Genomic DNA, 27,638 nt, shown 5'->3' with positions numbered 1-27,638 from the left:
AAGCGTGTGGTTGAGTATAATATTTTCCCCCTTTGTGAGAAATGCAAGAAGAAGCATCTCTATTTTTCTATCCTTGCGATCCTTTGGAGGGGTCTCCACCCTCAGTTTTAGAACCAACACATTAAAATTCTCAAGACAAACACTGGAGCCGTAATGTATTCAAAGCCTTTCCGATGTGATTCCTCCCCATTTCCGGAATATGCACTGAATATGCAAAGGTCACACCGTCGGACATGATCTTAATTCTAGTGTTACAGTCAAAGCTTGTACATGTAAAGTGAGATAAAGTGGTAATGTAGACATCTGTAAGAGCCAAACTCGTGCCTCCTACACAAATATCTGCTGCAGCGGGAAGACGATATCATGTTTGTTCAAATGTGCTGTGCGGTTTGCACTCGTGAAGGTTGAATGGATGTTTGGTTTAGTGCTTTAAAAAATGTCTGTGTGTGTGTGCGTGTGTGTGCGTGTGTGTGTGTTTTATAGACCAGTTGTTAGACCTTGAAAGTGGGGATATTTTTAGAAAAAACAGGGACATTTTCTTCTGGTCATCAGTTCTTTCTGTTAGGGTTTAGATTAAGAATAATCGGTGCACTAAACACTAACACTAAAGTGACTACAGTTGACTGATAGTTGGTAGAGCAATGTCAATTATGCTGTGACAAGAAGAAAAACGTTGTCCACCTCCATATCATACACGCTGAGCAAAGCCTGGACTTCACTGTCGGTCCATTTTTCCTTGTTTTTTGAACATTTTTTATGCCTCTGTGCTGGGGATAGCTGTGGCTAGAAGCAGTATGTTTTTGTGTTGTCCATCCATCCATTTTTTTAAAGCAATATCTCAACGTCTTTCGGGAAATTCTTCAAATTTGGCACAAACATCCAGGTGGACTCAACGATTAACTGATTAGATTTTTGTGATCAAAGGTCAGTGTCAGGGTGACCTTGCATTTGTCCCAGTCTCATGACATCTAAGGATCACCTCAAAGGAAGTTCATATAATTTGGCACAAACGTCGACTTGGACTCAGCACTAAACTGACCAGATCTTGGTTGGTTTTCGACCAATCAATTCAATTTTGTGTATATAGCCCATTTCATAAATATCAATTTGCCATGACATCCATTGCTCTTGAGCCCTAAGAGCAGATAAGGAAACCCTTTCCCCAAAAATCTCTTTAAGAAAATGAAAGAAACCTCACTGAGAGTAGCCAAGGAGTGAATTACTCTTTTAGGACAGATAGTTGTGTGTCTGAATAACGTCATAAGCTATATCTGGTGTAGAGAGAATAGCTACTCAGGAATGGGAGCTAGAAAATTCCCTCAAAATGGTGTTTTAAGAGATAGTTCCTGTGGTGCGGATACAATAAGTTTTTAGAACAACGAAAAAGTTCCTCCAGTCCTACAGTAATATGCCTAAGAATAGCTTCGAGTTGTTGTTACAGTGTGATACTTACCTAATGTGGTTTCGGGTCAACCGTGCTGATGTCATCCATTCCCAGAATAGGTGATTGGTTATAGAAGCAGCAGCTCCCTGAGGAGATTTCACTTAAAATAATGAGACCCAGTAACTCCGAGCTAATTTGGCGTCTTGCAAAGCTGGTGATCAAACACAGTGAAGGTATGGTACACACGAGGATAAAAAATGCGTGCGCCATATAATTGGATTGAAAGTCTACATGTTTTGAGAGAGGATTTGTTTGTAATTTGTTTTGTCGTTTTGATTGATTTTTAATCTCTGGACAGACTTGGAAGTGCTGTTTGAAGTGTTTCTGTAACAGCTGACTGAACTCACTGAGTCCTCACCAACACCTTACAATGGAAAGTCAATTGATTGGGAGATGACAATTAATATACAAACAGAAGTCAGATAGGCCCCAGATAGAAACATAGACAGCATTTTCTATTATATTTCATATCTACAAAACAAAACACATCAACTAAGCACACACACACACACACAACGCATCTGACACCCTGAGGCTTAATTTGAGATGCTAACGGTTTTTCACACACGGTCACTGTGCTGTGAGTGTAATTAGGCCTTAGGTGAGGAGGCAGAGGAGTTGGGGAGAGAGCCCATCAACACTTACAATATGCTCATCAGCCTTCTGCTGTCTCGGCACAAACTTACCAGCCACAAAATCACATAAGCAAAAATTAAATATGCACACTCATGAGCAAAGCCGCACATGTCAGGGCTGCAGGATATTGACGAAGCTCACTTATTTTGTGCTGATTATTGCATCTCAGATATGAATGCTGGCACATGTCGGCAGTTTTTTTAGACATAATTTCACTTTCAAGGAAATAAAAGTCGGCATTGGAAGTTGGCAGGAAACGTGGTAATACTTTATTTTGTTGGAAATGCTAGTTTGTATCACAGTTGAGCTTGTGTCATTAAATCGCTGCACTAATCCTCTTCCCCAGCATATTCCAAATATTATCACATTTGCTTACATACATTTACATGAAAACAAAAGTGTATGAATTGAGTTAACCCTTTGGAGCCTGGAACACACAACTTGGAAAGAAATGTTACACAAATTACTAGAAATTAAAATACTTGGGGGAAAAAAGGCCAAGGGTAAAAAAAAAAAAAAAAAAAAAGTAGGGAAAACTATAATTTTCTTAATTTCATATATAAAATTATGTTACAGAATTATTATAAATTAAAAGCACATTTCTCTAACTTGTTATTTTTTATTTTATTTTCCTTTTTTAAGACATATTTTCAGTAATTATTTTTGTATTATTTATACATTTTTCAATAATTCTGGTGTAATTTCTTCTTTAATTGCTTATTTTTTTCTACTTTTTTTAAGCCATTTTTCTCTATTCATTGTTTGTCTACGAGAGACACTGTGCATTTTTTGGGATGTCTGGTCTGAAATCCAGCAGATGAATTAAGAGAGTCTCTGAATCTACTTAGTTCAAGATTAATAGTCACGTTTATTAAATGCGCAGAGTGGAACTAACTCAAAGGTGCTTTCGTGGGTCAGGGAGAGTTTAAGCAGAAAAAATCTTCACAAGAGGGGATAGAAAACAAGAAGGAGAGGATGGTGACACCATGCTGCGTACAGTAACTCTGAACAATATATGTTTAAAGCCACATTTCCATCCAAAAAGATTTTTGTATGGCACCTTTGGAACCAAAAGTAACCTCTGTGGACGCTGGATCTGTTAAGTGTTTCCACTGCAGAGAAATGTGAGGGTTTGTTGTCCTCCTCTGCTCTGTCCAGCTCTCGCTGTATTTCCACATTACTGCTGATAACGAGAAACATCTGCACCTTGTTTATCATCCACAGAACGGGGTTGCATGCTAATATTTTCACAACAACAAAAAAAGGGGGGAGTCAGGGTCTCTCTGGATGAGATATTAAACTATTCGAAACCTGATTTGACATTACTTTTATTGTGCTGCACGCAGACATCTTTCAGTATTTAGATGTTTGAATTGGTTTGATTTTTCTTCTCGAAAACATGGGGGGGGCAACTTGACAAAAAATCCCCCACAAATTGCAAGAAATTAGTACATTTAGGGAATTATTTTTAGAAAGCTACAGAAAATGAAAAGGTCTTTTCTTCTACTTTTAAAAAGTTTTTTTTTTTTTTTACAATTTTCTTTACTTAAGTTGCTCATCACTTTCTTTCTGATGTTTTTGAATCAATCACAATTAAAGACAATTGCGCAGGTTTCAAAGAGTTAGAAATATTTGTTTTGTGCATTGACTCCTTTGCAAGAGCAGCGGTTTATTGCTGGTGGAGCTAGAGCTAAGTTAGAGAATAAAAACAAACTCAGTGGTAAAAGTTGTCATATTTATTTAAAGTGTGTTGATGGATTCACATCATCAACTCATGCAGTGAGTAACATTAAAAGTAAATGTCCCTCCTTAAAAGTTGCTGGCAGTCGTCACAGTGTGAAATGTATTTTTTCCAAGACTGCAGCTGCTGCTGCTAGAGGCTGCAAAACATCCTTTCTTCTTATAGTTTTAGTTTACTAATGTATGATAAATTTTGTCACAGTAGCAAGAGTGATTGTTCTCTGTTGATCAATCGAAGGACTGCAGTGTTTCTGGCTCTAGCTCAGTGTGCTAGAAACCCCAACAGAGGGGTGACCAAAAATGGGGACAGTAAGGAACGGTTCCATTGGTATTATCTCGAACTTTTTGCAATGGAAATGAAAAAAATGCATACCAAACTGAACTGGACTGAACCGGACTGCTTGGTGGAAACAGGGCGTCAGTGTGTGTAAACACAAATCCAGTCCAACAACCACATTTACATGCGCACTCAGATGTCTCGTCCTTGACAGGCTGTCAAAAAAATACTTAGTTGCATAAAATCCACTCCAAGGTAACCTTTAATTTACTCCTCCGCAGTATTTTAATCTGTCAGAGCTGCAATCACAAATTAACACTGAGGGTAACTATGGCCTGCTGAGATGCCAAGTACACCCTGAGAATCTCCCGCTTCCTGTCGCTTAAGGAAATATCTGGAAGTAGGTCAGCAGGAATGAGGGAACGCTGCCACGGGTGCATTCAGGAAAGACCATAAGGAGACCAGGGACGGTCACTGACTGGAGAAATACCTGCCATCAATCATCCTTCAACATCTGGAGGATGAATTTTGCCAGTTCTGCAGCAGGTGCTCCGCTGGCCCTGCAGGGAAACTTTAAGGCTGTATGATGCCACGATGTGGAGGCGTGGAATCGAGTCAGCACATTCGCTTTTCTCAGACTGATTACACCAAAAGAGACTCACAACTTAACTATTACTCAACTAGTCTGCAAAACAACAAAAATCATTTATATAAGGGTGTTCTTTGATCTGTATCTGATTGTGTTCAGACAACTTATTCTCCTTAGTAGTATTTCACTGTTGGATAGGATCGTCTTTTAATTAAACAAGGCCGTCTCTGCAGTAGAAGGACAAAAATACTTTTGAAATTGGTGTTACATGGCCAGAAAAACAGGAAGCAGAGAATAGTCGGCCAGACAACACCTGTCATGGCTATATGATACACGGACTTCAGGTGGCTTCAGTTGAAAACTGGACTGAATCTGCTGCAGCTGCTAGATGGCATCAGGTTGAAACGCTGACAGTAACGGCATAATATAAGGAGCTACGTGGTGGGTTGGAGGGGTGGTGGATGGGTCCAACAAACCTGGACTTTTGAATGAATGTAGAGCCAAACCATGATGTTTTTTTCCTAAACCTAAGAAACCTAACCACTTGTGTCTTCACTGCCTAATTCCAAAAAAATGCTTTTGTGACATCCCAGAACATCAGCAATGCAGGAGGACACCTAGAGTGTAATATGTAGATACAAAAGTCCACTGATAAAGCTGTGATATTTGACCACTTTAGATGAGAAAGTATTGCTGTACTAGACCAATCAACACTCTTGCTGGTGACATAATGCAAACTCGTCTATTTGACTCAGTGAAGGTGGGCAGGTAACAAACAATCTCATTTTCCAGTTAAACTGTGAGCTAAAACATGTCTCTGAAAACACCTGAGGCGAGAAATAGGCAACTTGGTAACAGAATCTTGTTTTAAATTTGATCAGCGCTGCTCAGTTTTATCATTTGATCTCAGTTTTTTCAGCCTCCTATATAGTGGCCCACCCTCTGTTCACAAACTCACGCTATTACAGCCAGACAGGGCACAGAGATGTGTTTCTTAGCTGAAAAACATGCAATGCAGTAATGCGATCTTAGTTTATTTGTGATCAGCACTGCCTCGTGTTGCTATTTTATTGGATATTGGTCTGAGGTTAAGAGGCAGAAATTCAGGTCTGTATCGTGATCCACTTCTTCATTATTTATGTCAGAAGTGGTAGCAACACGAAAATGCAGAAGTACAGCCTGTACTTGGAGCAACAGCCTGAAAGCCAGTGAAACCAGTAATTCATAGGATGACGGAGAAGGGAGATCTGGGCACCGGTTAGAGGAAGAAAATTCACCACAGTTCAGTGACACATACCACTCACATTGTTTTGATTCAAAGCTGAATGAAAATCTGCAAAGTATCCCTTTAAGTTTCAAAGAATGTTTACTTGAAAGACTTGGTAACCTCCAGTCGATGCCAACCTTATATTCAAAAAAGGAGCAGCAGGTATTCATATTATAAATAAAAGCCATCATCAGCTGCTGTAATTCACCTTTGAATGAATTCTTTGCTTCAGTAGCAGCAGTTGTTGAGGAGTATCTGCACAGAGAGAAAAGACGATGGGTTTTCTGCGTGAATGAAAGCCGGCTTTTATAAACTCTGGATGAAAAGATGTTTGATTTAGAGCGAGACAGATAAATTACACTTTGCGTTTGTACAGTTTTTTTTAGTGTTGAGTTGTTAATATGAGTTGCTTTTTTAAAAAAATCTATATATGTGGAATAGTAGTTTTTATTGTACACAAACACATCTCTGAATCCAGGTTTTTTGCATCTACAGTATTATTAATGTCCATTTGACATTCCATCTATTTTGTAGCTGTTTTTAATATATATTTGGCATGGAAAAGAATGAAAAACAATGGCTAGATCCAATATGCTGTTTGAATATATGCTGTAAATCATGTAGACATACCCATATGCCTGTGCATGTGTATGTATGAATATTTCAGTAAGGTTAAAGAGCAGCTATGCAGATCAGCTCTCCTTTCCTTTACCACGGTATCAGGGTCATAATTCACTGTTGGAGGGAAGAATATCATTACGTTCAAACAGCATCTCTGCTCAGCTTTCCTCTGATGTGTGTGTGTGTGTGTGTGTATGTGTGTATGTGTGTGTGTGTCTTTTACATCAAAGCCATAGAAAGCTATTAATAGGGCCACTAATGGACTGTAATGGTAAATAGCCACATCAGCACTCAGGTTTTTGACTGTGTGGTGAATTTATAATGGAGGAGAGTGATAACAAAACTTAAGTACCTTCTAACTCGCCTTTAATTGTGGTTTAGGCCGGCGCAATATAAAGCTTTATTTTAACGTGGGGACTAACAAGCATGTGATTCATGGTGAGATCCAGCTTTGTTCTAAAGTGACCTGCTCAGAATTACGATGTCGTATTTCTGGTGGGGCTAATAAAAGTTATTTTTTTATTTTTATTTTTTTACCAGCTCAGCACATCTCGAAGTCTTCACGAAATGTGTTTGGAGGCTTTAATCCAAGCGAAACGTTACTTAAAGTTTGTTTACATCGTAGTAAGGATAAAATTGCGTATTCTTAAAAATATTTCAGACTCGGGGCCAGATGCATAAACAATGTGTACACAAAAAAACCATGCATATGCCTTTTCCCAAACATAAACTGGTATTTATAACAGAGGAATATGCAGTGAGAATGTGTGCACCTCACGCATTTTTCAGAGCAGCGTTCACACAGTTTCAGCTGAACTAGCTGCAGGTGATTTGATAACAAGGAGATTAAATATTTAGTTGAGAGAGTGTTTTCCAACTTCAATAATTCATTATTATTATTTAATATTCGAGAAGCTTCCACAGTATTCTGTAAAATGTCAATCAAACGCACATTTATAAAGTTAATCGTGTTTATAAGGGATACATTTCAGCATTATTTTTATTTACATTCATCACTGTTTAATTTTATCATGCAGAGCATTTTGTGAAGTTAGTTTACACATGAGCGCTGTGAATGAAGTGATCATCCTTGATAATACTGATGATGTAGATTTTCCTGTGACAGTGACTTTCTTTCCCATAGTTCTCACAGGTATAATGAATAGTAGAGGCGCAGATATGTCAATATGCCAATAGATATTTAATCCTAAAAATCGGAGCAAATTGGCTTGAAATCTTTCATAAACATGAAAAGAAGGCGAGAAGCAATTTAACAAGAAATGGCCCAAAAATGAGCAAGGATAAGTAAAAAGTTACAAGAAAATTACCTGGAAAAAAATATGTAAAAAATGAAAGCAAACAAGAAAATGTCCTTAAGAGAGGGCTATTTTTTGTGACATAATGTTAATATATATTCATAAGAGCTATTAATGCAGATTTCTGGACATGTTTCGCTCATTTTTGAGTTATATCTGAAACACCTAACCCCCTAAGTAATTGTCAGGTCATTTTCTTGTCAGTTTACAGGACATAATTACCAAGAAGCTACTTAAGTTTTTGAACAATATCAAAACCAAGTTTTAAGGGTTAAGGGTGTCTTTATGTCCATTTATGGTGAATGTTGGGTGTGGAAATGAGGCTTGTGCCCATTCGCCATGATGACAAAACAGAATCAGGTGTACGCACGTCTTCATAAATCTGATTTTTAAAACAACGCCTCTGTGCGTACACACAGATTTAGTCATGGATCTACACATAGTTTTATAAATCTGGTCCCTAGCTGGTTGAAATCATTGCAGGTGACACAGATAGTCCACCTTCAGAGAGTTTCACGCCAAGAGTTGGTTTATTTGTTTTGTTTATTTACCGACCTCTTTTCTTTATGTCCACCACTCACCTCCAATCAACAGAAGTATTCCTGGTCAACAGCTAGTTAGTTTTTTTCTCTAACTGTCCATCTGTAGGTAATGCCATCCAGGCCTTTGGGAATGGGACAGATGTGGGAGTGTGGCAGCCGATGTCCCCCGTCCAGACCACCACCTCCACCACCACCCCCTACCAGAGGAACCGCGAACGCAACCCCAACACCATCGACAACAGCATCAACACAGACCCTGGCATTTACCACTTCTGTGGCAGCTTACAGGTTCGACACACACACATGCACACGCACACACTCACAGGCTGGTTTTGGATTCAGAGGGCGTCTGTGTTCGGAGCCTCAAGGGTCTCAGCCGGCCTGAGATAAATCTGATCCTATAACATGAAAACATTTCAAAACCTTCCTTTTTTCTGTGAAACTTTTTTACAGATGGTAAAGTTTCTGAGTCACAATCGCTCTTTATCTGACCTGCTGATCCTTCTATCCTTTTCTATCCGTCTCACTGTCCAAATGTCCACAGTGTCTGTTCATCTGCTGCCGCTATCTGTTTCTGTTGCATACCTCACTGCCTCTTCATCCTCCGCCTCAGTTTCTTTCCTTGTTTTCAATTTCAGGCCGGCTCCATTGGTTTATCGAGTATTGTCAAAATACCAAACATGTCAAATGAAATGCTACAAATAAAATGTGGATGGCAGGTCTTGTTCATAAAACGATGCAAAATAGTTGTAACAAGGTGGTGCTGGTGGACTAAGTGAAAAATTTAGCATCTAGAAAGACTTTTTTTCTCAGCTGTTTGTGAAGACCAAACCAGAGATAAAAGTAAAGTTAAAATTGGACTTAGGACTCCAGTTATAGCTGCTGCACTTTAATGGGTTGGGGCAAGGCATTTTTTAGTAGCAGACAAATTGGAATACAATGAGCAACTACAGATTTTCTTTCTGCATCTCGAGGTTTGAACTCACATCCTCAGACATCAAGAGTGAGTCACTATCCCAGTAAGCTACATGCAAAGAGAGAAACCAGAGATGGCTTCACACTGACTGAGCCAACCACCAGGGGGCAGGATATCAGCTGTCTGTGCATTGAAAGGCAGATTTCAAACTGCTGTCAAAAACAGAAATGCTGAGAATTTGCATCTAGATGGCATAGAGATGTTGATCATTTGCTTTCTTTTACAAAGATTGATTCACTCCAGAAGTGAAAAACTAATAAAAGATGCCATTTTCCCATACGCTGCAATAGTTCAAAATGCTGTCAAAAATTAAGTTTTTGAGATAAAATTCTAAAATGTTAAAAACTTAATCTACCATGACAGCAAAATGTTGCTATTTTTTACGAACCTTGAAGATTTATTTGGTATGAATTTGCAAGTATATGTTTACAGCACAGTTTACAGTCACACATGTCTATGCACTGCAGGCTCAGTCTGAAGACGCCCTATAGCAAGTTTGTTGTCGATTGAGCAAAACATGTGAGAGGACGTAGGTTTAATTACTTTAATCGTTTTTGATAAAAACAGCATGATGTACTTTATAATTTGTAACACAGTGAAGTGAGCACTATATCCTATCCCTCACTATATTTTGGTGTAAGTTGCAAAGCTGTAGCACAAACAAATGATTTGTTATGAATTTCCAAACATTTGAAATTTATACAGTTGCTGTAGCACCGACACCAGGGCAATTGTCTTGTGTTTGCAGCATGGGACTAGATTTATGTGCAGTTTTGTTTATTTTTATGCATGGGAAGGTGGATTTCATCAAAAAAGAATTTTAACATTATTTTGTGTCTCTATGAGTGCAGTCATAAAGCATTATGAATGCGTTATAATTCACTATAAATTCCTTCAAAATGCATCTTCATAGAAAATGTTATCCAACTTCGTAGTAACTTTCCCAGAGTACAACTTGCAATTTGTTTTATCATCACAACACGTTAAATATTTCCAGGAATAGAATTTCACTGCTGCTAATTATTAGTATAGTAGTAGAAGTTAATTTCAGTCAGCATTTTTCCTTAACAACTACTACTACAAATAATCAGTAAAAGTATTTATTTATGAAGTACTAGTTTGAACTCGTCTTTTGCTTGTGTTATAGCACCTAAATGTTAGTAACCAGAGCTCATTTATCTTCTACTCGTCTTTGTCCTGATGGGGCTGGTATTGACACGCTGGTGTGTATTGATCCATCTGTGTACCTGTATGTGCCAGCCCCACCGTGCCCAATAAGACTGTGAAAGTGTATTTCTCAGTTGGAGCAGACACTCCTGCTCTGCAGGAACAACAGTTATCTGGCTGATGAAACGGAGGGATCACAGGCAGCAATCCTGAACACCAGTGATGGCTCCTCCTGGGTCAGGGAGGAAGTGGGGATAATACTGTCATTACCAGCAGAGCGATGACAGGGACTCGCAGAGCTATTTCACATATAATAATACCGCAGCCCGATGAAGCGTCATAAAATCACTAAGGTTATTGTTTACCAGCGCTGACAGAAAAAATCCTCCAGCAATTTCAAACTGAAATCCACCATAATCATTTCTCTTTGCAAACAACAATCAAACTATAAACATCACTTTTTACCCTCAGCTGTTTTTGTTGTTATTGTTTATGATGCTCCACACTGTTTTAGTGATCATGCATTATGGTGCTGAGCTGCTGGATTGTTTCTGTTCGTCCATAGGAGAGTATTGTCTATGCAATGGTGTTAAAGTCCAAATCTGCAAATATTTAAGCATATAAACAACAAACTTTTGTGTTTCTTAACTAACATACTCAGAAATAATGATATCTTTATTCACATTAATTGATTTTTTATGCCACTTGAATGCTGCAGAAAAAGAGGTATATTATAAGATGTGTTTCTGGCTTCCTGACAAATAAGTTTAAACTCACTTTTTAGCTCTGTTTTGGTCTCCACTATCCCTGAAATGTAATACCTGCCTCTTAAGCTGTGCGGTAAGCAAATAGTATCATATTTTAAACGTGTTTATGATGCTTCATAGCAACGTATCTTCATACAATGGTTTGTATGATATCGGACAAATTAGCAAGAAGTTTAGGAAAAAAAATACGGCTGGGCGTTGCTACGTTATGTACTTAATGTAAATTTACATACTCAACTCAAAGTTTTGTTAGTTTTGATAAGTCATTTTTTAACCTAAGTTAGGTTTAGGAATAAAGCTTGGGTTCAACATTCCTCAAATAAGTCAAAATTTACTTGATTTCACACTGGACACAAACAATGGTCCACTAGGGGGAAGTCCTGGTTTTGTTTGACATATCCATCACCCCAACCTGCCTCCTGATGCAAAATTTTGCTCTTTATACTACTTCATTCTTTCACTCCCATCAGCCCATTGGTCATGTGATCGTAGCATTTCTGATTGTGTGGATTACATACAAATTCTGGTTCATCACTTTCCATTTGTAAACGTATGAACTTTGCATGAAAACAGCCTGATTACAGACATGCGCATCATTGAGAGTATTACCAAAATTTGCAGTTAGTTAATTGCTAAGATCAAATTAATTGGGCACTTAACTGAAACCACAAAATAAACAATACGTAATCACAGATGTCATTAAAAGACCAATATGAATTATAAGCCTCTAGATTTAGACCAAAGATCAGTGTACTGCTAAATCTTTCTAGTTTGTACCCTTTTGATGCTCTTTTTGCAATTAAAGTAGCAAATCGTTTTCTATTCCAGAGATGAACTCTACTGCTCGGTTATACTCGATACCGTGTAATATTAAAATGCAGGAAGTAGACATAGAGTTTGTAACAACTTAACAGTGTTTTTAACACTGACTTCTCCCCTCCTACACCTGAGAAAAAAGGGTGATAGCAGGCTGCAGTTATGTTTTGGTAATTTCAGTGACCTGGGTGTATTTTTAATGGGATTTTTAACCCAGTTTGTGACTTAAACTTTATATCCATGACTGTTTTCACACACACACACACACACACACACACACATACATATATGCAGGCATGCAGTCCTGCAAGTGCAGTTCACACAGACAGATATTGTAGACAGATGTAATTACACACAAATACACACAAATGAAAGTGGACTGACTCGCTGACACATTTACACACACACACACACACACGTACACAGTCTGTTCTGATAATGAGGAGTGGTGGTGTACTGGTGTGTGTGCACTGTTGGCACTCCTCTGATAACACGTCAAGTACAAGTTAATGAGAGAGTTGTGTTAAACCACTTTTCTAGTTTGTGTGTATACACTCTCCCAGTATATCTGAGTGTGGCTGCAAGCACTGTGTTTATGATTTTGTGTGTGTGTGTGTGTGTGTGTGTCTGCCTGCAGAAAGACAGGCTCTGCTGTTGTAACGACACACTCGAGGGACAGGCCTGTGAGAGGATTCACTCCGCTCTTGTCATTGATCTCTCTCTTTCACACACACATGCAGAATAATACCCATGAACCAGTGACTCAGAACCTCTCCAGCCTCAGCCAATGACAGCCCAGCAGCTCTTACAGCGCTGCCTTTACCTCGGCTTGAAAGACAGCAATCAAAGAGTGGAGAGAAAAAAGTGGAAGGTGTAGCCAGTTGAAAGCTCCACAGCTCCCAGTGAGATCTTTGTCTTTAGAAGAAGAGGAAAAACCACCATCCCTTTTGTCAATGCTCTCAAATGGAGTCTGGCTGCTTTGTGAAATGTTCAAACAGCACAAGGAAACAGCTTTTGATTGTAGGGTTCAAACTAAATTAGAGGAGATTCAGTTTACTTTTTTTTCTTCTTTACCTGTGTGAAAGAATGTAGTTCTTACCTTTTTTTTAGCCATGTTAGCAGCGAGAGGTCGGTCGGCTGACGGGTTCAGAGTGAAATCTCAGCAGCTATCGGATACACTGACAAGAAATTTTGTGCAGACCTTCATGGCCGCAGAGGATAAATCGGCTTGGCCTTGGTGATACCTGACTTTTCTTCTCACGCCACCAGGAATTTGACATTTTTCAGCCCAGTCGCCATAGGAAAATTTTGGCATTGCACATTTCTGCAGGCCATGAATATGTTATTAATATTTGTACATTTATGTATCATATAATAACTTGGAGACAAAGGAGGTGGTGGATGGCGGGGCTTTGAGGCGAGACGCCTGCCAAGCTGCAGACTTCTTTTCAAGCCCAACAAACAACAACACTGGGTGTGTTTTAGTGAGTGTTTGTAGACAGTAGCATGAACAGCAGTTATTTTAAGCCAAAACATAATCTTTTCCTTCCCATAAACACGCTGTGTTTGTGCTGAAACTTAATGACGTTAACCAAAGCGTTGTTAAAAAGTAAAGAAAGTTTCAAACCATGGGCAACATCATAATGCTCAAAAGGTACATAGCTGTTGTTTGCAGAAACATAAAATGCCAACATTTTTATAGCTTTTGGGTTGCATTTTTGACTTGTGGATTACCATAAAGTTTGGCGCAGATGTGGCAGAGAAAGGAATTAATCCTGGTGATTGTGAACTTTTTCATTGGTGCCACCAGCTGTTAAAAGTTTCTACTTATCCTGTGAAATCATACATCCACTCAACAGACTGTCACAACATTTCACATGTCCAAGATATTATATCCAATTGTCTGTGGTATTTCTCTGGCTTTTTGACTACATTTTTTTTTTTTTTTTTTTTTTTTTCCAGTTGTTTGGTTTATCAGCCCAAGCCGTAATTCCACCATTTCAGCAGAACAAATGTTGGCATTGTACGTTTCTGAAAACCATGGATATGTTACATCTGTACATTGTCATGTAGCAGATACATCGAAACTTGTGTTTAAACTTTACATTTAAACAGCGCTGTGATTAGGCTTGGTTGGCACAAAACCACTAGGTTATGGTTTGAAAAAGATAATGTTTTGGCTTAAAATATCGAGTTTATGGGGGCACAATCTTAGCAGGAAAAGTAGCAATGTCTCTACAAAAAAGCATCAATTTTTTGTGCCTAAAAAGACGTTGGAAACATAGCAATGACACATTAAATCACAACTGGTTTTGTTGTTTGTTGGTCCGAAAAGGTGATCTGCAGTGGACTGCAGATTGGCAGACAATCATGCTAAACTTACATTATGAAACACTGTAAACAGTAAATCTGCTTCTCAACAGCACTTCAGAGTTGCCATTGTGAGTGTGGCGATGGTAGCATTGAGCTCAAAGGACTGCATCACAGAGCTGTTAGCTATTCTGTGGCTTGAATATTTTTTCTCTGCATTGTCTTTGTGTGATGTGAACGTAAAACAAGTGAGAAGAAGCTTTCTTCTTCCCCTTGAGGTTTAGAGTAAATGAAAACCCAAGAAGGACTATTTTTCCTGTTTTTCATCACACAGCAGAGCTCGTTGTTCCCACAGCAAACCCACCACAGATAAAACAACATGTACACACACACGCCAGGGGAGGCATGCATACACACAGTTTGCAAGCCCCAGGGCTCCATCAGCCTCTTCTTATGAATATAGTTGACTTCCAAGAAGGCAGGAAGTGCCCCGGACAAATATGGAAATCTACCACATGCTAATGTGACTTTTCAGAACGACCAGATATTAGGCAAATCCAAAACACGTGGTCACGAGGCAGGAATATATATATATATTTGAATTTCTTGGCATCTTTTTGGAGTAGAAAGACAGACAGTCTTGGGTTTTGTGTGTTGGTGATTTTGGGAGTTGCTTGACCCTTTTGTTTACATTTGGATCACAGATTGTCCCATTAATTTTATCTCTTATTACATGAAGACATCCCTTATAAAAATCAGCCTCCAAACTGCTGAATGTGTTAGTTTTGAATCATGGTGGAGATATTATATCAGCATAAACATTTGCAGTGGCAGATGGAGTCCTGCTTCTAAATGGAGTCAACATTCGAAGATTCACTCGCGTGCAATTTAAATTTCCAAATGTTTTGTTGTGAAACACTCAACGTGCCCTCAGGATTTCAGACTTTAGCAACGAGCTGTAAAAGTTTATTATCATTATGATCTCTCAGTGTCTCTTATCTGTGATGTTTTAAACTTTTAATGCATCTAAACAATGACTCCTCACACAGATGGGACCTCATCATGAAACACAAACTGATGGAAGTGTTTTGTTATCGTGTTCCTCAGATCACATATTTTTTGCTGCCATGTTTGGTATTCTTGGCTTGCCCTTTGTTTGGGTCTTTAGACAGAGTCCTGCAAATACACCATTACACCCGAGGTTTTTTTTTTTGTTTGTTTGTTTTTTTAGTGCTGAAGCAAAGGTGTAATAACAGAATACAGTCTCTCACTTTCTGTATTATTATGCCGGCTACATCCTGTACATCCCTATTTTTGGTCTGAATTCACAATCCTGTATAGCGGAGCCATTTATTATTCTGTCATTCCTCCAGCCCGAGCACACATACACACACATAAATACCCAGAAACCAAAACTGGAGTTGCATTCACTTACAGCATCCACCCTGAGTGCAGAGATTCACTGTACAGGTCATTAGAAGCAAAAGGAGAAAAATCTTCTCTGAAGCCACAAACTCCTGCGCAAAGTGTCAAACTCTTAATCAGAGGCCTTATTTACCAAACGCAGAACATAAACATGAGATGTGAAGGCGCTGATTACAAGGCCGGCGCGGCAAATCAGCAAATCAACTCGTCGTGGGTTTGCAATCAACACAAGTGGTAATCACTTTTACCTTTTACCAAATTTACCTGGAGAGCGAGGACACAGAGGAGAATGAAGATTACCAATGTGATGTGTCATCACTGATCAAATGTCACGTTAATCTGTGCATTGGTCTTTTTTTTTTTCTTTTCATGACTTGATTGGACTTTTGTAAGGTCTCGGATGCTAGTTAGAGCTTCTTTTGTGTCTACTGGAGAGTAAACTCTTAAGTTGACATGCTGCACTATGCATAAAGCTCGAACTATAACCACGTGCTGCAACCCTCAAATCTCCAGATCCTGTCTCTGCTGTCATGTCCGCTGAGGCTCCGTTTGAGCTCTGACTTGGTTGACGTGTTGAGACTCCCTCATCCTTCTGATATTTTTGATGTAACATGAAATGCTGCACGATGTATGATTCCAGTTTTAGATACAGAAAATGTTGGAAATCAAATTTATCTCTGACCAACTCAATCGCCAGAATGAAGAACTGGCATGGTATGTTTCTGCAAACCACGGATATCTTACACTTGTATGTGACAAGAAAGCAAGAAGTTGAAATATTTGCATTTCAGCGATGATGTTGGTCAGGTGTAGGCAACAACAAACACTGGACAAGTCAGCTCATACACTGCATTGCTTTAGAAATGATGATATGATACAAATAAAACGTACGAATGTAACCAATCTGTGTTTTGCAGAAACTCACAAGCATTTTCTTCTGGTGACAGGACTGCAAATGTAAAAAAAAAAAAAAATACATATACAGAATTATACAGTTTTTCTTGTTGTTTTGTTAAATAGCCTTTCTTGAAGGAAATAAGTCACGAAAGTAGGGAAGTGAATATACAAACAAGCAGACAGACAAAAAATTAATATTTACAGACAATGAAAAACATCAAGCAAAAGAAAGATGTACTAACTTCTCATAAGTCACTGAATTTTAATTACCTGCTTTCTTATAAATTTAAATCCATACTCTAATAAATTAAACATATATGCATACACCCACACATCCAAAATCAAACTACAGTTTTACATGATTATTTACTGGAAAAAAAGAAGATAAACTAGGAAAATATGAATATTAAGTAGCCTACACAGTAACCTCTGTTAACACCTAGTGATTGTCAGCGCCCCTCTTCATCCCTGTACCTCGCAAAAATCATGTTTTTATACATTAATTTAAACCGGTTTATGGTTGGACACTGTTACAGCTCAACATTAAAAACTCCTCCGTAGTTTCACTCCACAGATTGATACACAAAAGCATTTCCTGGTAGTATGAAAACAAAGAGAAAACAAAAAGTTTTGACATTTAATTTCCCCCTAAAGAAATAAGAAATCACTCATATGAGTTATTTTGGACGAAAAATATTGACAAAAATTAAAACCCATGCTGTAATGTTAATATCCTTTTATAAATACACAGTAAATTACAGGAAAAAAGTGGTCAAATAGTCAAGTCAAGCCGTCACACATCACAGAGCGAGAACCTCTGACCTTCATTTACACACGTGGAAAATGTGAGTGTTTGAGAGACAGAATCAAAGACGGTGCGTCTGAGCGTGCGACAGCCATTGAATGATAAATCAGAGATGAAATCCGAGTCTGGGTTTGACTGTCCCTCTGCGCTCGTCCTCTCGTCCTCTCACTGAATCTATCAGAGGCTTTAAAAGTTTAACAGGCTCTCGGGGTAAACTGTCCAAGGTTACTGTCGTTTTTCCAATTTAGCTTTAGTCCCCCAATCTGTTTTTTAATGATCAGATCAGCTCCCAGCTTTCATAGACGAACACGCTGAATGTGATGGGTATTCAAAGTTTAGTCACAGTGTTTGAACACTGACGCCTGTGTGCTGTTTGTACCTCGTGTTGTGTAAACGTATTGATGGAATATTTTCAGTCTGATTACATTGCAGATTGTTCCATCGATTGTTGATCAAAGCAAATTAATTACTGCAGATCCTCTGTGCACTTTATTTCAGCCGCAGTGTGACGCTAAAAGTGCTTTTGTGTTGTGATGTAAAATGCAAAGTGTAAGAGGAGTTAACCCTTTTAAACCTGGAGCAGCTTTCATAATTTCTTTCAAAAAATCATGAAAAAAAAAGCAATGATCAACTTGTAAGAAATGTCACACAGCTTGCAAGAAATTAGTAGATTGTGAAAATTAATTTTTTAAAGCTAGCAAAAAGCGTCGAGGGAAACAGGAAAAAAATAAGGAAACATTATATTTCTAATTAATATAATTGCATATTTAAAATTATGTTACAGAATTATTGTAAATTTTAAAAACTTTTTCCAGGCCATTTACTTTTTTGTTTGTTTGTTTTTTTGTTCCACTTTCTACTTTTTTGTTGTATTTTATTTAATTTAGTTTTACTTTATTTTATTTTATTTTATTTTATTTTATTTTGTCTTTCCTTGTCTTGTAATCATCTTCAGGCAATTTTCTTATATGTTTTACTACTTTCTTGACAACTTTTGGGTCATTTACTTTTATATTAATCATTGCCTTATTCCCATGATTTGGATAGGCCAAATTGTGCAGATTTCAAAGGGTTAACCTCGAGGCTTCATTAGTGTTTTGGGATAACACTGTATTATGATTCTTTGCTTTTTTTGTCTGTTACAGGCTCAGAAGTTGAAGTCAAACTCGACTGTTGATGGCGTCTTCTGTGTGGTAAGTTTGTCATCAATAATGTATTGAAATTAATTTTGTGGAAATTATAACTAAAACACGAGAAAATGAATACCAAATGTATTTCAAGACAAAACAAAAGAAGACTCTACTTTCAACCAAACTCCTGGTGAAACAGCAGCAGCCACAGTACAGAGTGGGACGGGATAAAATACTTGAAGATATGTAATAACTAACTCAACTCCAGTTTCAAAAGAACGCACTTCGCTTTCTCACCGTGTTGCAGCCATTGTTGTTGATTTTACTGTTCCCTCCAAACTTTCTTGAAAGAGATACTCAGAGTAAAACTTTCTTCACCTTTTCACTTTTTTGTTACAGTGATGTTGCACTTAAAAAGGGCTTCTGTAAGGCACACAATCCAAATTTTCTGAGCATCCTTGAATGCACTGAATCTCCCTTCCCACTGGACAAAAATGCGCTAACAGCCACTAACGTCTGGCTTTTGCCTTAATAGAAAAGGTTACAATCAGCAGTCATTCTCAGCAGAGTTGCAGAAGTCGTGGTTATTTATCAACTCCAGCTGTGACTGGCGCTGATCAGCAGTGATGGAAATATGAGTGGAAACGCATTTTTTTTGCATCTTTTACAGCACAATGCAACAACGTGCCCCAAAAACTCTGACCATTTCTGCTCAAGCTGCACTCGCACAACAATCAACATCAGTCAGCACCGAGTTTGAAACAGAGTCTGAATAATGAACAGCCGTAAAAAAACATATTCGCTGGCCTCCATGCTGCTTTCTACTGTTTACTAACCCTTTAAAAACCTGGATCTACATCAGGTTTCTTGTCCTGCGTTTTCTTTCACAAGTATTTGAACCCTGAGCAAACTGGTTTGACTTTGTCTTCGAAAACAGGAGAAAAGGCAATGAGGACAAGAAATGTCCCAAAAATTGCATGATTTTTATATTTGGAAAATTATTTTCTTTAAAGACCAGGGGGAAAAATCTAAAAAACTATATTTACAATTATTATGATCACATTTTTAAAATTATGTTAAAGAATCATTATCATTTTAAGCACTTTGTCAGGTCATGTCGTTACTTTTTGTTTTTTCCTTTTCCTTTTTCCTTGCTAATTTTCGGGTAATGTTCATTAAACTTTTTAATGATAACTTGCTATTTTTTGCAGCATTTCTTCTTTAGTTGCTTGTTGCCTTCTCCCTGGGTTTTTGAAAGAAATCAAACCAATATGCTGAGGTTTCAAAGCGTTTCAAAACTGTTGTGCAGCATTTGCAACGTCAAACATGACTCACCAGAAAAAGAAAGAAAAACGCTTTATTTTAGCAAGTTTATCTGCATTTAAACAGCCTGCATATATACACACACTCCTTATGTAGACATAAACATCTCATTGTAAAGTAACAAAAACAAAATTATTTGTATTTTCAGCTGATTATAAGGAAGAAAATTATATTATATTTAACGTCAGCCAATATTTCCCCTAAATTCTTCACACTGGAGCTTTAACATGTTTGGTTTCTTGTCAAAATGATTATTTCAGTGCGGTTGATGGTAGAGTTACACTTGATCCAAAATACCATCAAAGAACTTTGTCTTTAATTTGTGAAAAAAAATATCTGTCATGATTTGATGAACTCCGGAGACCATTTTATCTCAGAAAACAATTTTAGTTAACACCGCAGGGCAATTGCCGGAGCTATCAAATAAACACAAAGTGTAACCCGACCCGGCTGTTGGAAGTCTCCCACCTCTCTCCGACTGTGGTTGCCGCGGCAATCCTTCCCGCCTCCTTTGTAAACTCTCGGTCTTTGTAGTTCCTTTGAGGCTGAAATGGGATTGTTGCTTATCTTTGTGGCTTTTAAAGTTCACTGTAAATGTCATTGTACAATAATAAGGCACTGTTATGCACTGGACTGACATTTAATGGAGGCAGGGACAGGTCTCGGGGAGATGACCCAGCCGTTAGCTTGCAGCTTTATTAGCAAGCCAAAGAGCGCTGAGGCTCGATATACACATGTAGCTACGCGTCAGGACACATGCAAATGCACACGCACACATGTACTTTTTAGATTTTGACATTTTAGTTATGAAAACAACCTTTTGGTGTTTTGCTGTGTCACCACGTGAATATGTTTAAGAGTTTTTGTGGGTGATATCATTGAATTAAACAGTTTTTAAGTGTGCTGCATTTTGCACGCGTGAATTAAAATGCAGCCTCTTCGTGTCCCAGTGGGTGCGAGACGCTGGTACCAGCAATCAAATCAAAATGCCGTTCTCCAGTGTGCGATGCATGAAGACATAAAACCCCTAAAAAGTTTGATGTTTGAAATGTTTGGCAGCTTTTTATGTTCTTGTTGTCAGAATTGTTTGCGCATCATTTATCAAGCTGTCATGGAAAAGATCCTCGAGCCGGCTCTGGATCCGATCCCGAGGCACCTGCCACGACTGATTCATGAAACTTTATCATGCCGCAATCTGGACATTTAGGACGACCAGTGCTGTCTGATTGGACACATCTTCTAAGACCATGCAAAGTTAATCTTACAGCTTTGAGAAAAAAAGTGAATTTGCACTCACTTACTTTTATATACTTACCAGACTGAGCGAAGTTTTAAGGCTGAATATTTTCCCCCATAAACTATACATGAGAATATTATGGTGTGTATTTTCACCATGAAAAGACATATATTACAGTAACTTTACTACACAATCAGAAGCTCAGGTGCAGAGCAAAGGGGCAGTTTGATTTCTCACCCACTCTGCCAGCTGTGGTTTATTTTCCCGCCAAAGTCTGTCAGCAGAAATAGACCATGAAAATGGAGTTTTGATAATTATATTGACTTTATACCACCTTTTTTAATTCAGTCTGTTTCACTCAAGACGTCCCTGCTTGTATTTCAAAATACAAGTCCTCTAACAATGCTGTTGACACAATCCCATCAGTTGTTAACACGCGTTTTATTTTGAAATATTTTGGGGCTCATGCTGTTGATAATGCAGGAGCTTGTGCAACTTCATAAACGAGTGAAATTTGTGCTTTTAGTATTCTTTTAAATACTTTCACAGTAAAATTTAATGTATGCGATTAATTTTGATTAATTAATCACAGAGCGTGTAATTAATTAGATTAATTTTTTAACCTCTTGACAGCCCTCGTAAAAACACCTGCTTGATAGCTAACATAAAACAACGGACCCATGTTTGAGATCAGATTGGGATATCTCTAATAAAAACTGAGAAATGAATGAGTCTATTGCAGCTCGGTGAGGCTGTTTTTCCCTGAACTCCTTGTCTCTTGTCCCTCTCTGTGTGTCTCCGTCAGGACCCTCAGATAGACGGTCCAAGTACGTCCAACGCCATCCTGAGAAACTCGGCTGTCTCCAGACGGCCCGCGGGCCTGGCCTCTCTGCTGCCCCCGCTGCTCTGGCTGTGCTCCTGCAGCGTGGCGGCGCTCTCCTCGCCGGGCGTCTTGTAGCCTCGCCGCTTCGCAGCAACAACGGACTGACAAACAACCATTTGTATAAAAGAAAAAGCAAAACAAGAAATTGTATCCTTTCTTCTCAGTAATACCTGTTGTACTTTTTTTTTCCCTCTGGATTCTCTTTTGATTCCTACTTTGTTTTTTGTTTTTTATGAATTTTGTTGTTTTATTGTTTCTTTTTCTGCATCGCAGCTGTGTGCTAAAACGGTGATCTACTATACGTGTTGACTCAGTTTGGCTGTGTGTTCCCTTTTGGGTTAGTTGAAAAAAAAAGGGATTTAAAGCTTCTGTGTTGCTCTCTTGGGCGGAAATGAGAAAATACTCGAGGACTACATTCCAATAAACCACAGCTGGTGGCTCTTGGAAAGGTACACACAATGTAAATTAGCATCGATTTTCACAGTCGTCAGATTTTTCACCCCCGTCTGTTTGTGTGTTGAGGCTATAGGTGGGATCTTTTGCTCAAAAGTCACAGTCAGTTCAGTAACTGCTACATTTTATCACTTTGGGCAGCCTTTTCGGTGTAATTCTCCTCTGTGGTTCGTGTATGTTTTGATAATGACGTGATCTGGTATCTTACATTTTTACGAAAGATGGATATTTTTTTTCTTGACAAAAAATGTCACTGGAGAGCCTTTTATTTCAGGGTGAACACCAACGACCTGAAACGTTAGAGAACATCTGCGCCCGAACCGTCTTTACTGTAGCTCATACTGAACATGTCGCCGCTGGCAAAAGCACACAAGCAAAGACCCACAAACACACACTGCACATTTTCACACATTCAGACAAAAATACAGACACACACACACACACACACACACACAGACAGCGCCAGGCTTTCTGCCCCCCCCCTCCCTTTTTTTTGTTTCCATCAACAGAGCGATACTCGGAGATCACAGGACAGTAGGTTATACGCTGCTGTGGATGGCTGAATCCGCTCCACTCATTAGTGATTGTACATACTTGTAACTGTTAGAAGTCCAAGCCATGTTCAGGGTTTCTCTATAGAAAGTGACAGAGAAGCTGCTGCAGTTTCACCTCAATGATTTCTTTTCCTTTTTTATATAGTTTTGATGTACTTTGCTGCACTGCGTCCACGAAAACAAGAGCTGAGGAAAAAAAAATATAGGCTTATTGTTGTAGAGTATATTCAGCGGTAACTCCATCGCACCAGAGCTCAAAGCATCCTTTTTCTGTCAGTTCAGTGTTACGACTTATTGCCTCAATTGTGAAACTGTCAACACGTGTTTGGGAAAGGAAGCGATCATTTGATATTGATTTGTTTGCTGAACGCCGCCACCCTTCCTAATGTCCTGCAAGTCCTTTAGCATAGCATGCAATGCAGTGTACTTTAATAAATGTGAAATCGTTGCTACTCGAAATGATTTCTCCAAAAATTGAGCTTTAATTTTCAAAGTACACAAAAGCACACTTTTAAATTTTAGCTGGTGGCTAAAATCATTTTTGACGGCCAAAAGAACAACCGTCACACAGCTAATAGATGGATATTTTTGTTGATCGGAAACCTTTTTATTCTTTACAGCTGGTTTGTTTACAAGAAATAAGAAGTATTTCTGGTACCTGTTTGATGTTTTTATATAATTTCGTCATACTGTTACTCCATTTAAATGTCTTTGTAGATGAAATACTTTAAATGGTTTTGAGGATCAGGACTAACAAATGATTTTGACAAACAAACCCACCAAATAACATAATTAGCTATGATCTGTCTCATGCCGACGTTTAGTCCGTGGCCTTACGTCATCAAACTATGACGCTCTAGGTAGCATCAGTTTTTGGATGTATCAGGGACGGCATGACAGTTTCCACTCTTAATAAAATCCTGTGTTTACAGGAAAGATACACTTTCCAGTCCTGTTTTCAAAATAAACTTCCAACATATTACTTATGTACTTTTTTAGCATTAGTTTCTGAGGTTTAGGGGAAAAAAGTACTTGGTTAGGTTCAGAAAAAAGACGTTGCTTTAGGTTAGGGTGCATTGTATTGGTACAGGTTATGCAGTTATGTAGTTAAAGTAACTCAACATTGAGTTTTGTTTTCACACGGGACACAAACAGCTGTCTCCTGGGTGAAAGTCCTACATTTGTTTGACTTATCTATCCACCTCCTCCATGCACAGACTTTCTCGCTCTTTATACTTCATACGTTATGTCTTCTGAGTGTCTAATTTTGCTACAGATGGGTTAAGTTTGGAGTCAGTTGAAAGCCTGATGCGTCTCATACAGACTCGATGTGTCAATTTTTGACGTGTGATAACAGGTTGAATCTGCTCTTTGGAGGTAATGCTGTGGTGCTTCTGTAGCTGAATGCTTATTAGCCAGGAGTGCTAACATTGCCACTGTGTGATCTGGTCTACTGGTTCCTTACTGGTCCATCCACAGGGTCCAGATTTGTCCAAAAAGGGTCCATTAGTCATTAGTTTAAGGGTCCACATATTTAAATAAAATACCACATATTTGATTTTATGTCATAAAATGTAAACAGCGAGTTTGCTTGCAACACAAATAACTGAAACATTTTGCAAGAATTAACAAAAATGGCACTTCAAATTAAAAGGTATGTGCTGGAAATACACCAAACTTCAAAATAAAATGTTTTTTTCTCTCCTTACTCATCAGTTCAAGGTCCACAAATTAGATCAAATACCACATATTCAGATTAATGTCACAAAATGTAAACAAATAATTGAAACGTATTGCAAAAATAAACAAACAATTCAAAATAAAAGCCATATGCTGGAAATTCACTGAACTTAAAAAAAAAGTGTATTTTTATTCTATATTTAACATATTTACAAGTCACTTGTAAGCTATTAAGAATGTGGACGCTTGGCCCAATTTTGGGCTGCAACTAACCAGTTGGGAACCACTGATCAAAATCTTGTAAATTTGCTTTAATTTGCTCTAATTTTCATTATTCTGAAAGGATGGGGAAAAAACAATCCCATCCTTCAAGCTCATTGGCTTTTTCCACTTCAACATGTTGATTATAGAAACCTTATGTGCTTTGGAGTAGTTGCTTCATTTCGTGAGAAGAATCAGTTTTTGGGGGACGGGTTCAGCAAACGGTCAATTCCTTCTTGTTCTAAAACCAACTGCAGCAAACACGTGACATGTGACTTATGTACTGTATGTAAATCGTTCAAGCATTTTGTATGTTGGGAAAACAAAACAGCCACAGCATTGCGATCACGTTCAGTCCTCAGACGCATCTGTCTTCATCAGCTTTTTCACACGGAGGCGTATGACACGGTTTCTCGATTCTCCTCAGAGTAAATCCACCTTCTGACAACACGAGACGTTTACATCCATCACTGTGGCATGTTCAGCAAGTTACTTTAGCCATTCGGACAGGAGCATTTACGACGCGCTGCTTGGGTTTATGTAGCTTCTCGAAACATGATTAATGTATAGTAGATCTTAAATGTTATTTACCGAGCATAAACATGGTATATGCACTGTATGTACTTGGCTGAAACTATAAATTGGACAAATAAATGTCTGATGATATTCTATTCCAGAGCATTGTGAGCTATTTTGACATTCAGATACAACATAGAGTACATTGACTAAAGCAGAATATTGTTTTTTATATGTGTATATTTCTCCCGGTATGTACATGATTATGAAATATTATTGCATCTGAGAAAGAGGACATCAATGTAACTCTCCTCCTGTAGTTATACACGACTGTATTTCCTAAGCATATTGTTTTGTACCATAGCCCCATTTATGATGTTGCTTAATCAAAGAATTGGGGTTTTTTGGCTGAGATTTGAACTTATTTTTCTATCTTTTACTATTTTTTTTTCTGTTTTGATGAGTTGAAGTGAATGAAGTGGATCTGGCATGGATACTTACATTGCTTAACTTTTTAAAGACTGTCCATTGCTGTTGCTGTTATTATTTTGGTATTAATGCTAAAATAACAAGAGTGACAAGTCCTAAAAGTTGAGCAGGGAAGAAAATTTCTGTTTCATGGTGATTGAGAAGGAAATGGATCAATGTTTAAAGATAAATATATTCTATAACAATTGAAGGATTTTTTTATGGTATGTTTGGCCAGATTTGGGCAGATTGAATTTGTAAAGTTTGGAGGGAAATTTGAAGATACAGGGTTTATACGGTCCTGAAAAATCAGGAAAAGTCATGGAATTTGCAAGTAGCAATTTCCTGTCCTGGAGAAGTTTTGGATAACTAGATATAACCTGAAAGTTTCACAAAAAAAGGCATGGAATTTGTGTTGATTTGTTCAAGCGCTGTCGGGATTAACGTTATAATATTTGGCGATTTTTAAAGAAAACGTGCATTCCAAACTTGCAGCTTGTTTTCTTTAAAAATCACCCAAAAACATTTAAAGAAATAAAAAACGCCTTTGAAAAAATTGGTAATTTCTTTTTCCTTTAAAATTGTTTGGTAATTTTTAAAGAAAAAAATAATGGCAATTTTTTTCAGAAAACATAGCTTTCCTTTAAGAACATTTTTTAAAGAAAAAAAAACTTTTTTTTCTTGAAAAACCACCCAAAAAATTTTAAAGAGAAAAAACATGATTTTTTTTCTTTAAAAATGTTCGATATTTTTCTTTATTTTTTAAATAATATGTTTTAAAAAGCGATTATTTGGTAATGAAAAAGTACAAATAAGGAGTATCGATGGTTGTTTCAGAGAATGTATGGTCTTTAAGATTTGCCTCAAAGTCATTGAAAAGTGAGAAAATTTGTTGGTTAAAAATGTTTAAAATGTTATGAGTTGCTACATGACTAAAACTCTAACTGGGACCGATTACATTTTGCAAAATTTTGTCTTCTGATTATTTTATATTTGATCTCAGAGTCATATCTTCATCGGGCCTGGAATATGAAAGTAAAGTTTACAGAGGTGCTTCAGTGCTTCACTTTTCTTTCCTCTGCGTTCAGAAGGCATCAGATTTGGGTTCATGGCCTCTTAATGTAAGGGTCCCACTTTTGGACAAAAAAAAAAGTTAAATATGTTTGCTGTCCATCTCAATCTCCGTCCCATCTGTTGTCTCAGAATACCAAAAAATGGCTTTTTTGGAGGCGCAGACTCCCTCAGCTATCTGGCATCATTAACTTCTTAGCTTGTGAAAAATGTAAAATCTATTGTACAAAAGTTATGATTAAAAACTTAAATCACCCAGACTGTTTGCGCGTGGTGTTATTTGGCTGAACAAAGATGAAAAGAAAAGCATCAGACGAACGCGGCAGACACCTGGAAAACACAGATAGGTGACATCAACCATTACAGAAAGTTTGAGGTGATGCCGAGAGTCTGATAAGAGCGCAGGAGGTAACGTGTTGACCTTGGGTTGCAGGGCCAAAGGAACCGTGAAGAGCAAAGAGATGAGA

The 27,638-nt window shown here is 38.0% G+C and overlaps 1 protein-coding gene across 1 annotated transcript in view; it reads left to right on the top strand.

Annotated features, from left to right (window-relative positions):
- gfra1a (gdnf family receptor alpha 1a) overlaps positions 1 to 22,264 on the top strand; it is a 126,734-nt gene extending 104,470 nt beyond the window's left edge. The window contains exons 8-10 of the mRNA XM_042502425.1: positions 8,539 to 8,720; positions 18,741 to 18,788; positions 22,091 to 22,264. Of these exons, the coding sequence (XP_042358359.1) occupies positions 8,539 to 8,720; positions 18,741 to 18,788; positions 22,091 to 22,243 (383 nt within the window). The 3' untranslated portion in view covers positions 22,244 to 22,264. The remainder of the gene's footprint in view (positions 1 to 8,538; positions 8,721 to 18,740; positions 18,789 to 22,090) is intronic.
- The last annotated feature ends 5,374 nt before the right edge of the window (positions 22,265 to 27,638 follow it).

This window comes from Plectropomus leopardus, chromosome 15 (assembly GCF_008729295.1).
Source record: "Plectropomus leopardus isolate mb chromosome 15, YSFRI_Pleo_2.0, whole genome shotgun sequence".
NCBI classification, from domain to species: domain Eukaryota; kingdom Metazoa; phylum Chordata; class Actinopteri; order Perciformes; family Serranidae; genus Plectropomus; species Plectropomus leopardus.
The sequence above is the reverse complement of the archived record's forward strand: the minus strand, read 5'-3'. Positions and strand labels throughout refer to the sequence as shown.